This window comes from Cetorhinus maximus, chromosome 21 (genome assembly GCF_964194155.1).
Source record: "Cetorhinus maximus chromosome 21, sCetMax3.hap1.1, whole genome shotgun sequence".
In the NCBI taxonomy this organism is placed as follows: Eukaryota; Metazoa; Chordata; class Chondrichthyes; order Lamniformes; family Cetorhinidae; genus Cetorhinus; species Cetorhinus maximus.
The window spans coordinates 84923161-84936230 of NC_135899.1; the positions used below are offsets into that span (position 1 = coordinate 84923161).

Consider the following 13070-nt stretch of genomic DNA (forward strand, 5'->3'; position numbering starts at 1 on the left):
GATCGCTCTACAGAGAGTGGCATGGACTCAATGGGCTGAATGGCCATCTCCTGTGTTGTAATGACTCTATTTCATGCCGTGAAATTGGTTGTCTCCAGAGAAAAGTCCATGAAGGTAATTTTCAATGACCGGCTGCCACGGATGCTGTTTAGTTGCATTTCGTTTTTCTTTTCAATAATTACACAATCATACACAAAGTCAAAGGACTAAATGGATTGTTCTATTCTAGCTTAACGATGACCCAAGCTAGATTAATCAGACTGAATAAAGTACATGTGGATCTTGAAGTATATATCATTGTCACTCTCAGATTGCCCATTAAACAATTTATAGGATCCTTGTACTTTGGTACATTTACATAGATCTGGCGTATGCTAGAATTGAAGGAACAGGATGGAAAGCAGCAGAGATGAAATCGCAGGTACTTGTGCCGTAAGAGTGGAAGAAGAGCTCATTCTTTTTACACAATCTTCATATTTAACAAAGTCAACTTCCTGGATTGCACAAATCTGATCAATTCTGCAGTCCTTGTTACATTCAGTTAAATCATAGTTTACAGAATTATATTTGTAATATTTCTGTAGATAGTAGTTGTTATTGTATAACTTATTCAGTGCCATTTCCATAGATTGAACTGTACCATCTGGAACTTTGAATGCCTCTGTTAAACGGTACTCCAATTGCCATCGTGGAGCTATTGTGTTGGCATAGCTTAAATTGAAGTAGCATGTCACCATATCCTAAAGTAAAGTCAGATGTTGTTATGGCAGTGGTGAAACTGAATTATTGATGAGCAATGACCATAAAACCAAATTGCAGTGAGTGCTTAAATATGCATATAAATAATTTTAAAATTGACTTTGGTATGAAAAATTTGCAGGGTTTTTGACAACAATCAGTCAGTCTGATTCTGGGCACAATTTCAGGACACCTCTATCAATTCTTCTCTCAACTTTTTCTAAAGAGAACAGCCCCAGCATCGCCAGATGCAAATTATGGAATGATTACAGCACAGGATGAAGTCACTTGGCATGTCCTGTCCGTTTTGTCTTTTCTGTCTTCTCCTTGTTGGCCTGCAAAATTTTTCTCTTCAGATAATTATCCAATTGCCTTTTGAAAGCCATGATTGGATCTGCCTCCATCACACTGTCAGGTAGTGCATCCCAGATCCTAACCATTTGCTGCATTTAAACAAAAGTTTTTCCTCATGTTGCCATTGCTTCTTTTTCTGATCACCTTAAATATGTGTCCTCTGTTTCTTGACTCTTCCGCCAATGGGAACAGTTTCTCCCTATCCACTCTGTTCAGACCCCTCATGATTTTGAACACCTCTATCAATTCTCTCAGCCTTCTCTGCTCTAAAGAGAACAGCCCCAGCTTTGCCAACCTATCCTCATAACTGAGTCTCTCGTTCCTGGAACCATTTTTGTGAATCTTTTCTGCACCCTCTCCAATTCCTGAACCAGTGTTTTATAAAGGTTCACCATAACCTCTTTGCTTTTGTACTCTATGCCTCAATGAACATAGAATTACTGAAGTTGTAGTCTGTTCACAGGTGCACTTTGAACCCCGACACCCATCCTTCCCTGAGAGCTGGCAATCAGTGCAATCAATTTATATGATGATAAATTCTCCTTTTCTGCTCTTATATCACTGTTATAAATCTCATAAAAAGAGATGTTCAATGATTTTTTAAAAATTCATTTATGGGATTTGAGTGTCACTTCTTAGGCCAGCATTTATTGCCCATCCCTATTTGCCCTTGAGAAGGTGGTGGTGAGCTGCCTTCTTAAACTGCTGCAGTCCATGTGGTCTAGGTACCCTTACTGACTTTCTAACAGTTTTGATAAAACTGAGTGGCTTGCTAGGCCATTTCAGAGTCAACCACATTGCTGTGGGACTGGAGTCACATGTAGGCCAGACCAGGTAAGGACCCTAAAGGACATTAATGAACCAGATGGGTTTTTATGACAATTGACAATGGTTTCATGGTCATTGTGAGACTTTTAATTCCAGATTTTTAGATTTTTTATTGATTGAACTCAAATTCCACCATCTGCCATGGTGGGTTTAAAACCTGTGTCCCCAGAGCATTACCCTGGGTCTCTGGAATACTAGTCCAGGGACAATATCTCTACGCCACCAGCTCCCCATGTTCAATGATGTGTAACTGGGTTTTTAAATGGTGATCTGAGCAATAACTACTGCTGAACAACTGATCTGGCCCTGAAAAAACATGTGCATTGTTGTTCAATGTCTCCATTATGATTAAATATTAGATTTTTATAAAGTAGATTTTTAAAAATATTTTTTTAAAATTGAAGTGTTTCATGATATTTCAGCTTCTACCTTCACCCAATATGTACTCTCAAACTTTATTTCACACTGTGTAAAATCTTTAAGAAGTGGTTTGGTTATTATGCTTTTCATTTCCTGGCTGGCTGTCCGTGAGAATTCTTTAATGTGATTGGTTGCTTGAAAAGCTTGATGACATCACTGCAGCTTAACACTGAGAATCACCGTTAAAACAAACTACAACCAATTACAAGGTGAGAAACTTAAAGCTCTCGCCACGGAGATTGCGAGAACTCTCAGTGCAGCTTCCTTCGAGATCAACACCATTGCTTCGCCACTGATCACAAAATCTGTGCCAATGAACTGTTCCATTAAAAACAATTACAGTAGTAAAGAGAGATGTCCACTTTATCAAACTCAGTCTATCACAACAAGGTCACAGAAGAAAAGGTATAGTTTGTTTTCTTGAAGAACAGGCTTCCTTGATAGTTTTTATGACAAAGTTAGAGACTAAAATGCATATTTGCCCACATTTAATTTTGGAAATCCAATCTACGTCCCTCTCAGTATGAACTAGAAAATTGTAAACTACTATAGGAACACATGGAATGGGGGAATACTTCATTTAACTAAAGTAGTTTATTTCTTGTTTGAGATGAAGAGATAAGATGGCACTGCATTGCGGTGACATAGAATTTAACATGGATCATCGTTTATGATATAGTTTTTCTTTTTCGTTGTTAGCTATATGTTTGTGTGAGATTTTTAATGAGCAGTGCACCCGCAATGAATTTCTGATGGATAATAAAATTTGAATTTGAATTTGAAACAATCTCCAATTAGAAATGGAAATCAAACATTAAATAATTATAATTATTCTGCTTGACACAAATGTAAAACCAGTTAAGACGAAGTAAAGATTAAATGCATCCTGACTGAAGAGGAAATGGAGCCTAGTCAATGAAATAGTATTGATTGATGACTTATTCTCATTTAGACCTACATAGAGACTAAAACACATATCACACCTGATATGTATATCAGGTGTGATATGTCAACACCGAGCTGGCCACCCAGGGGACTTACTGGACATAGGCAGAGTTGGATAACATTTACCCCCAAAGTGAGGACAAGGCTGAGTAAATATATCTGGGTATGTAGTGCTCAACATTTGAATCTGCTGTATAAAGCAAGCATTCCATTTTCCCCACTCTCCTGGAGGCAGTTGTTGTTGAGATGTGGTTCCACAGGTGCTGACAACTATCCAATACTTTGCTCAAGCGGCCTTTCGTCATGTGCATATAGGGGTGCTATTCCTCAATGGAAGGGGCCACATTCAGCATGCACACCTGTGCAGTTACCAACAATCACTTAACCACTGTCAGGAGTTGAGACTTATAGCTAATTATTTCCCCCTCCATAACCGAGGATACTGAGGTCGATTGCAACACTTTAACTGGTGCTACAGTTAACTCCATATAGATAAGGAATCAAGTTTGGGATCTACTGGTCTGAAATACTTGGTAGCTGAAAGTGTGGCATTTTTACCTACTTGGAGATCAGAATAAGGAAGTAAGCATTTTAAAGTGTGTCTACAAAATGATGAAGTGCTGGCATATTTACTGGAGAAAGAACAGATCCCTCTTACCTGGACTTCTAATGTATTTGTATCATACTCAAATAACCGAATCCCAGGATTGTTAGCTCCATTTTTCACACCAGGTAGTGTTGTTTTCCATGGTGAAATGCCAGGTGCAATAAACATAACTCCTATAGGAGAACCTGGAAGAAAATCAGATGTCCATAGAATACTGCATTCTGTCCACCTGTTGTGAAGTTCATGGCCCATAGTCACAATATTCTGTCTTTGTTATTCAGAAGTGAAATGATTTAATGTTCCTCCTGTCACTCACTAAGTCCTAGTCACCCATCACCCTGTCCTTGCTGACCCTACACTGATTCCCTGTCTGCCAATGTGTCCAATTCAAAATCCTTGTTCTCCTCTTCAAGTCTCTCCACAGCCTCCCTCTGCCTTATTTCTGTAACCTTCCCCATAGCTTAGCATTTCCTCATTGCACTAATGGTTCTCCATTTGTGGTCTTCTGTCCAACCCACCTGCCCACACCACCACATGGCACCCCTCCCCCCACCCTCAACTTGCTTTGCCCAGCAAGTCTTCAATCACCTCAGTTCCACTCTCTGGTAATTCCTCTCTATACCTGTCTTTTTACTTTTACTTCTCTGCCCTTTAAAAACCTTCTCAAAAGCCATCCTTGTGGCCTAGTGTTCAGTTACCTGTCCTAACCCTTGCTCATAGCTCAATGTCCATTCTTGTTATTTCACTGTAAAGCGCCGTGGGATGTTAGAAAAATTAAAGGCAATATATAAAGGTAAGTTGTTGAAGCTGATTCCACTGCACACATGCAAACATATGTGTGGCATTCAAGGAAAAAAATGCTGAGAAAGTCAAAGGCACGTTACCTCATCTGGTCAAAACCCCAAAGCCTGCTAAAGGATCATTTTAAGACTGTGATAATTAGAGAGAGTGCAAATATACATGACTTTGTAACCAGTAATTTAGCAAAAGCACCAAAGCTGCTTTTGGAAATCCTGTGCAATTAAGTTCAGTACAAATAGAGAGTGTTGGAAAGTTTTCAATTGCATCTTTTGTTTCAGAGCTGGAGTTAGATTTGCCCAGGCAGATGACTTTCAATTTTAACTATTTTGGGAACTGAAGAAACCAGTATTATCTCTTCCAGAAACTTGGAACTCTATGTTCAGACAGTAGTAAATAAAAATAAGCCTGAAAACAGCAGAGAGTTTTACAGTGATGGTACTTGGAGGGTGAGGTCATCATTGACAACCATGTCCAGAGGCCATGATATATGGTCCATGCAAAAAAAAAAATTAAATACCTTAAATGATGGTGCTCCAATAGTTTCAGAATTTCACCGAATATTGTTAATGTTTGCTGATTCATGAAGCCTTCTTGAAATGTTTGTTATAATGTTTGCAATTCACATGGAGATTTATGCATTTTAAACGTTTATATTTAAATGTCCCATGCAAATTATAAACATTAAAATACCTTTTGCAAACTAAGAAGTCAGAACTGACTGATCATGCACTGAACCGCTTCCCTAAGTGCAATTACTGGATTACTCAGAAGTGGAACTAAAGAGGAAAGTCCAAACTGAGGTTTATTAAGTTCATAGAACATTTAGACCTGTGTGTATAGTTTTCCTTAAAAGTAATTTAATTGGTTGCATTGAGTGTAGAGCATAGCAATAGACCATTTGACCCAGTCAGTCTGTCGGCATTTATGCTCCACATGAACCTCCTCAACTAACCCCTAACAGCATCCCCTTCTATCCCTTTCTCCCTCATGTACTTATCTAGCTTCCTGTTAAATGTATCTGTGCTATTTGCCTCAACTTTGACAGCACATTTCAAACCTGTGACCTCTCCCACCTAGAAGGACACGGGCAGCAGATGTATGGGAACACCACCAATCGCAAGTTCCCCTCCAAGACATACATCATCCTGACTTGGAACTGTATCACCATTCCGTCAATGTAGCTGGGTCAAACTTCTGGAACACCCTAACAGCACTGTGGGTGTACCTACACCACACAGACAGCAGCAGTTCAAGAAGGCAGCTCACCACCACCTTCTCAAGGGCAATTTAGATGGGCAATAAATTCTGGCCTAGCCAGTGACGCCCACATTCCATAAAATAATAAGAAAAAACTATTACTTGTGGCAGCAATTCCACATTCTTAAACTCTCTCATTGTAAAGAAACTTCTCCTGAATTTCCTATTAGATTTATTAGTTACTGTCTTATTTTTATGGTCTCTGTTTTTGGTCTCCTCCAAAGTGAAAATATTTATTCCATGTCCACCCTGTGAAACCCTTCCACTACCTTAGCGACCTCTATCGACCCTCAGCCTTCACTTTTCAAGAGAAATGAGCCCCAGCCTGTTCAATCTTTCCTAATACTTATAAACTCCCAGGGCAGGATCTTTAGGTCAGTGCGCCGATGCGTAAAATGACACGGGATGACGTCGGGCGGAACTCCCGATGTCACCCTGCGTCATCTCCATTTTCAGGTCAGTGGAGGTGCAACCGAATCAGCTGTGCGCCCGCCGACCTGTCAATGGCCTATTGAGGCCATTTAAAAAGTCATTAACTTAACTAATGGACTTGCCCGTCCAGCCTTAAGGTCAGTGGGCAGGCCGGGAACCGTGGCGGGCTTCAGAAAAAGCATGAAACCTCATCCACAGGTGGGATGAGGTTTCATGAGGGTTTAAAAAAAATTTAATAAATGTTTGAGTTAAAGTGATGTACATGTCCCAACTCATGTGAGTGTCACATGAGGGGACATGTCAGGGAAATTTTTTCAACATTTACCTTCAAAGTTTTAATTCTGAGCCGATCTCCCTGAAGCTTGCACTTAGCCTCAGGGAGATCAGTGTGCTCTTCCACGCGCATGAGCAAAAGAGCGCACTCCCGGCTGAGGGAATTCCCCCCGACCTGCCCGCACAGGGAGCACATAGCAGAGGCGTGCCTGCCTGCACCTGCTGCTGCACTTCCCCTACGACGGGGGGGAAAATTCTTCCCCCAGTTCTGTTCTTATCCTTGTGAATCTTTTTTCCACCTTTCCAATGCCTCTATGTATTTTTTATAACGTAAATACTACTAACTGTGATCCAACCAAGGTTCTATGCAGGTTTAACATAACTTCCCTGGGTTTAAATACTGTCCTTTCGCAAATGAAACCAGTGCTTGATTTTCATTTTATGGCATTATTATCCTGCTTGCTACTTTTATTGATTTCTGTACCTCTTATACCTTGGCTTCTGTACATCATTGAGATTCTTAATATTTAAGCAGTATGCAGTCTCCTTATTGAATCTCACCCTTAACTATATTGACATTCTTTTGGTCATTAAACACCTATTTTGCAAGTTTATTAATGTCTGCTATTTTATTCTTCCTTTGTGTTAACTACAATTCACAATTTGGATTCATCCACATTTTTAGAGATTATGCTTCTGATTTTCGAGTCCAAATTGTTAATGTAAATTGTGAACAACATGGTGCCACCTTTGCCTGTCTGGGTAGCTGCCTCTGACTCCTATTCTGTTTTGCTCTCCATTTTGCAACTATTCCCCTAACCCCACATGCTCTGACCTCAGTCCTGAGCCTGTCTTGTAGTACCTTATTGATGTGGTTCACAAGCTTTTTCTTTCGTACCCACTTAGGCAGAGCAAAAGACCCCATGGACCACCTACCAGTCCTACCTCGTCCACTTTCCTGCCATTGGGAAAATAAAATGCTCATTAGATGATACACCAATGAGATGATATCTGCTTCCAAGCTGGAGGGCTTCAGTCTCATGTTGGACTCCACTCCTCTTTGTTTTCAGCCCCACGTGTCTTGTATGTTGTTATATTTAACAGTAACATTAATCTTTCTTATAAAACCATATTGGCACCGCTTGTGCTGATGACGACTCGTGCCATATACATGGGATCCGGTCTGGTTGTGTGATGTCAGGCGAGTATTAGGGATGAGGGTTCTGGCCTGTTCTCTTGTATGGCCTCGGTTGTGACATTGCATGTCAACCATCCCATGGATCACCTGGATGACCCAGACTTTGAGAACGACTTTATCAAAGGCCTTTGAAAAATCCAAATATATTAATGTACTATAGTACCCTAATCTCCTTTTTCTGTTACTTCAAAGAATTCAATAAGTTTAGTCAAGTGTAACCTTCGCTTTTGAAATCTGTGCTGACTACTCAATTGTATTTTTTGGTTTCTGGATGTTTTCCTATCAAGCCTTTGAGTAAAGATTCCATTTTCCATAGTTCCTGGAAAGTTTATTTGATGGTTGACAAAAATTAAATGAGTCAAGTACAAGAATTGCAATCTTTTGTGTCAATCACAAGGTGAAGTATCAGTTCTGTTTTCCACTCCAATGTTGGGCAGATTTTTCCCTGGTAGGAGTAGAAGTGGGGGAGGGGGCTGGGGAAATAGTGAGGAGTGGGGCTGGGCCATCTCCTCAATGCCTTCCTGCTGCTGGGGAGGATTCCCAGGGGCAGGCTAGGATGTGGATTGGCTGCCTGCTCCACACAGGCAGACAGCCAATTTGACTACTTAAGGCCCCAATTAAGGGGGATTGTTTGGGCTTGCAGATAGGTGTCAGCTGTGGCTCAGTTCGTAGCACCCTCGCCTTTGAATCAGAGGGTTGTGGGTTCATGTCCCACTCCCGGAAACCAAGAACTGTGATTGTACTCGAAAGAGTTGCAATCTGTGACTGTTGATAACTCGAAAGAGTTTCCCGGAAACCAAGAACTGTGAATGTACTCAAAAGAGTTGCAATCTGTGACTGTTGATAACTCGAAAGAATTATATTGCTGCTGGCTGTGACTCGAAAAGAGTTATATTGCTGCTGGCTGAGTAGTCATGTTTGGAGGCCACCAGCTTAATGGAGGGAGCCCCCCTTCAGTAGGTTGAGGGTCTATTAATTTAAGGAGATGCAGGAAGGAAAGACCAAGCCAGTGTCCCCAACAATCCCTCCAGACTGCTTTCCCCTTTGATCTGAGGGGGCTTCTCCGCTCTGAAATAAATATTTATTTCTAAGTCTCTGAGGGTGCCTCCATTTTGAGGCATCCTCAGGTTCTCCTGCCTGCCTCAGCAGTGGCCATCTGCCAAGGTTCCAGAGCTGCCAGCCCTCTCGTTAGGCCCGCCCGCCATCCTTAATAGGAAGGCAAGTGGGGAGGCATTCAACTTTGGGATCTTTTGCTTTAAAGGCTGAATTTTTTTGCTTATTGGGCACATGCGATTGGCGGGCCTGGGAGCAGACAGGAAAGGCTCAGCGCTGCCGGTGGGGGCGGGGAGAGGGCGGACGCTGATATCACCGCGGGTGCAGGTGAGCGCTTCCAGTGAACTCCCTGAAGGCAGACAGATGCCCCAGGGAGCTGCAGACCTTCAGAGATAAACAAAACAACAAAAATGCTGCAAAATATGCCGTGCAGTACAATCAAGCACTTTAAAGCATACCCCATAACAAACAGTTATCTGGAGATATCCCCAGATAGCTCTTTTATTTTATTTCCCCACAGAGGTTCCATTTCGCCTGGGACTGAGGTTTGAGCAAAAAGGCAAAGGCCGCCTGGCCGATTGGCCTGTCCGCCAACCATAAAAGTGGACGGGTCACGAAAAATCACTTCCAATTGCCTCCTTAATGGGCTTCATTGCAATTGTCGTCGGGCGCGCGTGCCGGCTGAGCAAGATATCGCGCGATGACAGAAGGACACTCGCCTGATGTCATCTCGAGCTATTACCCAGCCAGACAGGTCAGGCATGCACCTGCCCGCGGGGCAGTAAAATTCTGGCCAAGGTCTTTGATCCTGGTTTCTCAATTTCAATACAAAATTTACTAACTGGAAAGCAATACTTTTGGTCCAAAGCATTAAAGCCACTTATTTGTTCCATTGCCTTGATTTGAAATGATCAGCCGACCTTATCATCTTGACCAGAGCTCCTCAGTAGGCTAGGGAGGAAGCAGATGTGCTTCACCGATGCCTGACTGGGTGGCTTTGCAAAGATTGTTTTCCAACTACTGTTCATCACACAATTACATTCTGAGACACTGATTGAGAATAGTCTTAAGTGATTTAAACCTCTGCACACTCTATGGGGGTGGGTAGGTGGGCGGGGGGGGTGGAGAGCGTAATGGGAGGGTAGGAGTAGTGGGGTGTTAATTTTAACCAGACTTGATGGGTAAAAAAAACACGCAGGGCAGGATTTTTCGCTCAGCGTGCAAGTGCATGTCCGACATGTCCAAGCATGAAACAGCAGGCGAGCATCCGACGTCATTGCGCACTCGGGTGATATTTCGGTCGGTGGGCACACGCGATAGTCAGCAGCGCGCCCACCGACAATTAAGAGGCCTATTAAGGCCGTTCATGTAGTAACTGACCAGGATTTTTCGCTGCCCGTCCAACATTATGGTTGGCGGGCGGGCGATTCGGCCAGACGGTCTTTGGATTTTTGAGGAAACCTCATCCAAGGGCGGGATGAGGTTTCCAATATTAGCTAAAAAAAAAATGTTTGGGCAGAATTTTTACCATCAAATATGTTTAGGTGAGTAATTCTTATGGGTGGAAATTTTTTTCAGAATTTCATAGTTTATTTTTGGCTTTAAAATTCTTCAGCTCCCTGAGGCAGCTCTTTGCCTTCAGGGAGCTTTCATTGCGAGCTCCCCCTCAACCGTGCTGACTTCAGCGCTCGCCCTCTTCCAGCCCCCCACCCTGGCAGCGCCGGGCCTTTCAGTGCACCTTTCACGCTGGCTGGCCGTTAAATCCTGGTCGTGGATCGATCGGGAGCAGCGGCCCATTTCCCAGGCTCTCCCGGGCCTGCCCAACAACCTGAAAATCCTGCCCACAGAATCAGGTTGAACTTTGACAGGAGTGAAACTGGGTGGGTGTAAAACCAGATTTACACCCCATCCAGTAGTTTTCCTGCTCAATTATTTAAAGTAAAATTGTTCCAGTCTGTTTCACCGTGTGGTAGACTGGAACAGTCTGTTTCACAGAGTGGTAGCTCATGCAGATAATCAGAGAAGCCACTGACTGAAGGCTTTAAAAACAAAAAACTACTGCGGATGCTGGAAATCCAAAACAAAAACAGAATTACCTGGAAAAACTCAGCAGGTCTGGCAGCATCGGCGGAGAAGAAAAGAGTCGACGTTTCGGGTCCACACGACCCTTCAACAGAACTGAAGTATAGTTAGGAGAGGGGTGAAATATAAGCTGGTTTAAGGTGGGGCGGGGGGAGAGAGAAGTTGAGGGTGGGGTGGTTGTAGGGACCAGCAAGCAGTGATAGGAGCAGATAATCAAAAGATGTCACAGACAAAAGGATCAAAGAGGTGTTGAAGGTGGTGATATTATCTAAGAAAAGTGCTAATTAAGAATGGATGGCAGGACACTCAAGGTACAGCTCTAGTGGGGGTGGGGTGGAAAGACTGACAAGGTATTAGTCTTAATTAGCACTTTGTTGAAGGTGGTGATATTATCTAAGAAAAGTGCTAATTAAGAATTAAGGTATTAGTCTTAATTAGCACTTTTCTTAGATAATATCACCACCTTCAACACCTCTTTGATCCTTTTGTCTGTGACATCGTTTGATTATCTGCTCCTATCACTGCTTGCTTATCCCCACAACCACCCCACCCTCAACTTCTCTCTCCCCGCCCCCACCTTAAACCAGCTTAAATTTCACCCCTTTCCTAACTATACTTCAGTTCTGTTGAAGGGTCGTGTGGACCCGAAACGTCGACTCTTTTCTTCTCCGCCGATGCTGCCAGACCTGCTGAGTTTTTCCAGGTAATTCTGTTTTTGTTTTGGACTGAAGGCTTTAGTCTGGCTCACAAAGGAAAGAGAAACTTGATATGCCATACTGAATTTTCCTTGCTTACTCTCTTACTATGGGTAGAATTTTCTGAGCCTGCTGGCGGCAGGGGTGATAAGTGACGTGCACGAAATAGGGCGGGACCCACCTCACAGCGGCGTGAAAGCAGGTCACGATCTTCCACTCAGCCCGCCAATGGCGGGGCCACATTTCCTGCCATCGGTTGGCGGGGAGCTAATTGTAATACATTAGCATATAATTAAAAGGCCATCCCGCCAGGCTCTTGGAACCCCGTCCGTATCATCCGTCCACATCAGCGGGAAAGCACGCCGACGTGTTTCACAACAGCACGCAGGCATTCACTTTAGGGGGAACCGAGGTGAGTGAGCAGCAGCGTTCTCCACAGCTCACCCATTGTTTACAGGCCTCAGGGGCACCACAGGGCAGGGAAACTGATGCCTGGCCCCGCAGGTGACTGCTGAGGGGGTGGGGGGGTATCTGGGGGCAAGTGCTGGCCAGCCTCGAAAATGACTGCTGAAGTGGGGGGTGGGGGGGTGGGGGGGGGGGGGGGGGGGTGGGGGGGGGGGGGGGTGGGGGGGGGGGGTGGGGGGGGGGGGTGGGGGGGGGGGGTGGGGGGGGGTGGGGGGGGGTGGGGGGGGGTGGGGGGGGGTGGGGGGGGGGGGTGGGGGGGGGGGGGGTGGGGGGGGGGGGTGGGGGGGGGGTGGGGGGTGGGGGGGGGGGTGGGGGGGGTGGGGGGGGGTGGGGGGGGGGGGGGTGGTGGGGGGTGGTGGGGGGGTGGGGGGGGGGGTGGGGGGGGGGTGGGGGGTGGGGGGGGGTGGGGGGGGTGGGGGGGGGTGGGGGGGGTGGGGGGGGTGGGGGGGGTGGGGGGGGGGGGGTGGTGGGGGGGGGGGGGTGGTGGGGGGGGGGGGGGGGGTGGTGGGGGGGTGGTGGGGGGGTGGGGGGGGGGGGTGGGGGGGGGGTGGGGGGTGGGGGGGGGTGGTGGGGGGGTGGGGGGGGGGGTGGGGGGGGGGTGGGGGGGGTGGGGGGGGGGTCGGGTCGAGTGCTGCCCTGGCGCTGCATCCCGCACACAGGCAAATTGAGGTGGGGGGGGGGCAGGGTAAGCGAGGGAAATAGCCAAGCCTTAGGGCCACCTGTATAAACTGACCATGCCTCTGCAACTAAGATAGATCAGGCGCAGCCACAGTGATATGATTGGGGTCAGGCTCCTAGCCTGCCTGCCCATGGAAGAATCGCAGAGACACCAAAGGGCCACCAAGCGCTCCATACCTTACCCTCCCCCCGCCAGCCCCCCAGCACAGGCTTCAAGTCCGCCACCATTTTATTGGACTGCAGA

The 13070-nt window shown here is 45.3% G+C and overlaps 1 protein-coding gene across 1 annotated transcript in view; it reads right to left on the bottom strand.

The window, feature by feature from the left end:
* Window positions 1-217: 217 nt before the first annotated feature.
* Window positions 218-13070, bottom strand: part of LOC144695422 (acid sphingomyelinase-like phosphodiesterase 3b) — a 39580-nt gene continuing 26727 nt past the window's right edge. Inside the window, exons 6-7 of the mRNA XM_078566313.1 lie at window positions 3944-4077; window positions 218-740 (exon numbers count right to left, since the gene is read on the bottom strand). Of these exons, the coding sequence (XP_078422439.1) occupies window positions 375-740; window positions 3944-4077 (500 nt within the window). The 3' untranslated portion in view covers window positions 218-374. The remainder of the gene's footprint in view (window positions 741-3943; window positions 4078-13070) is intronic.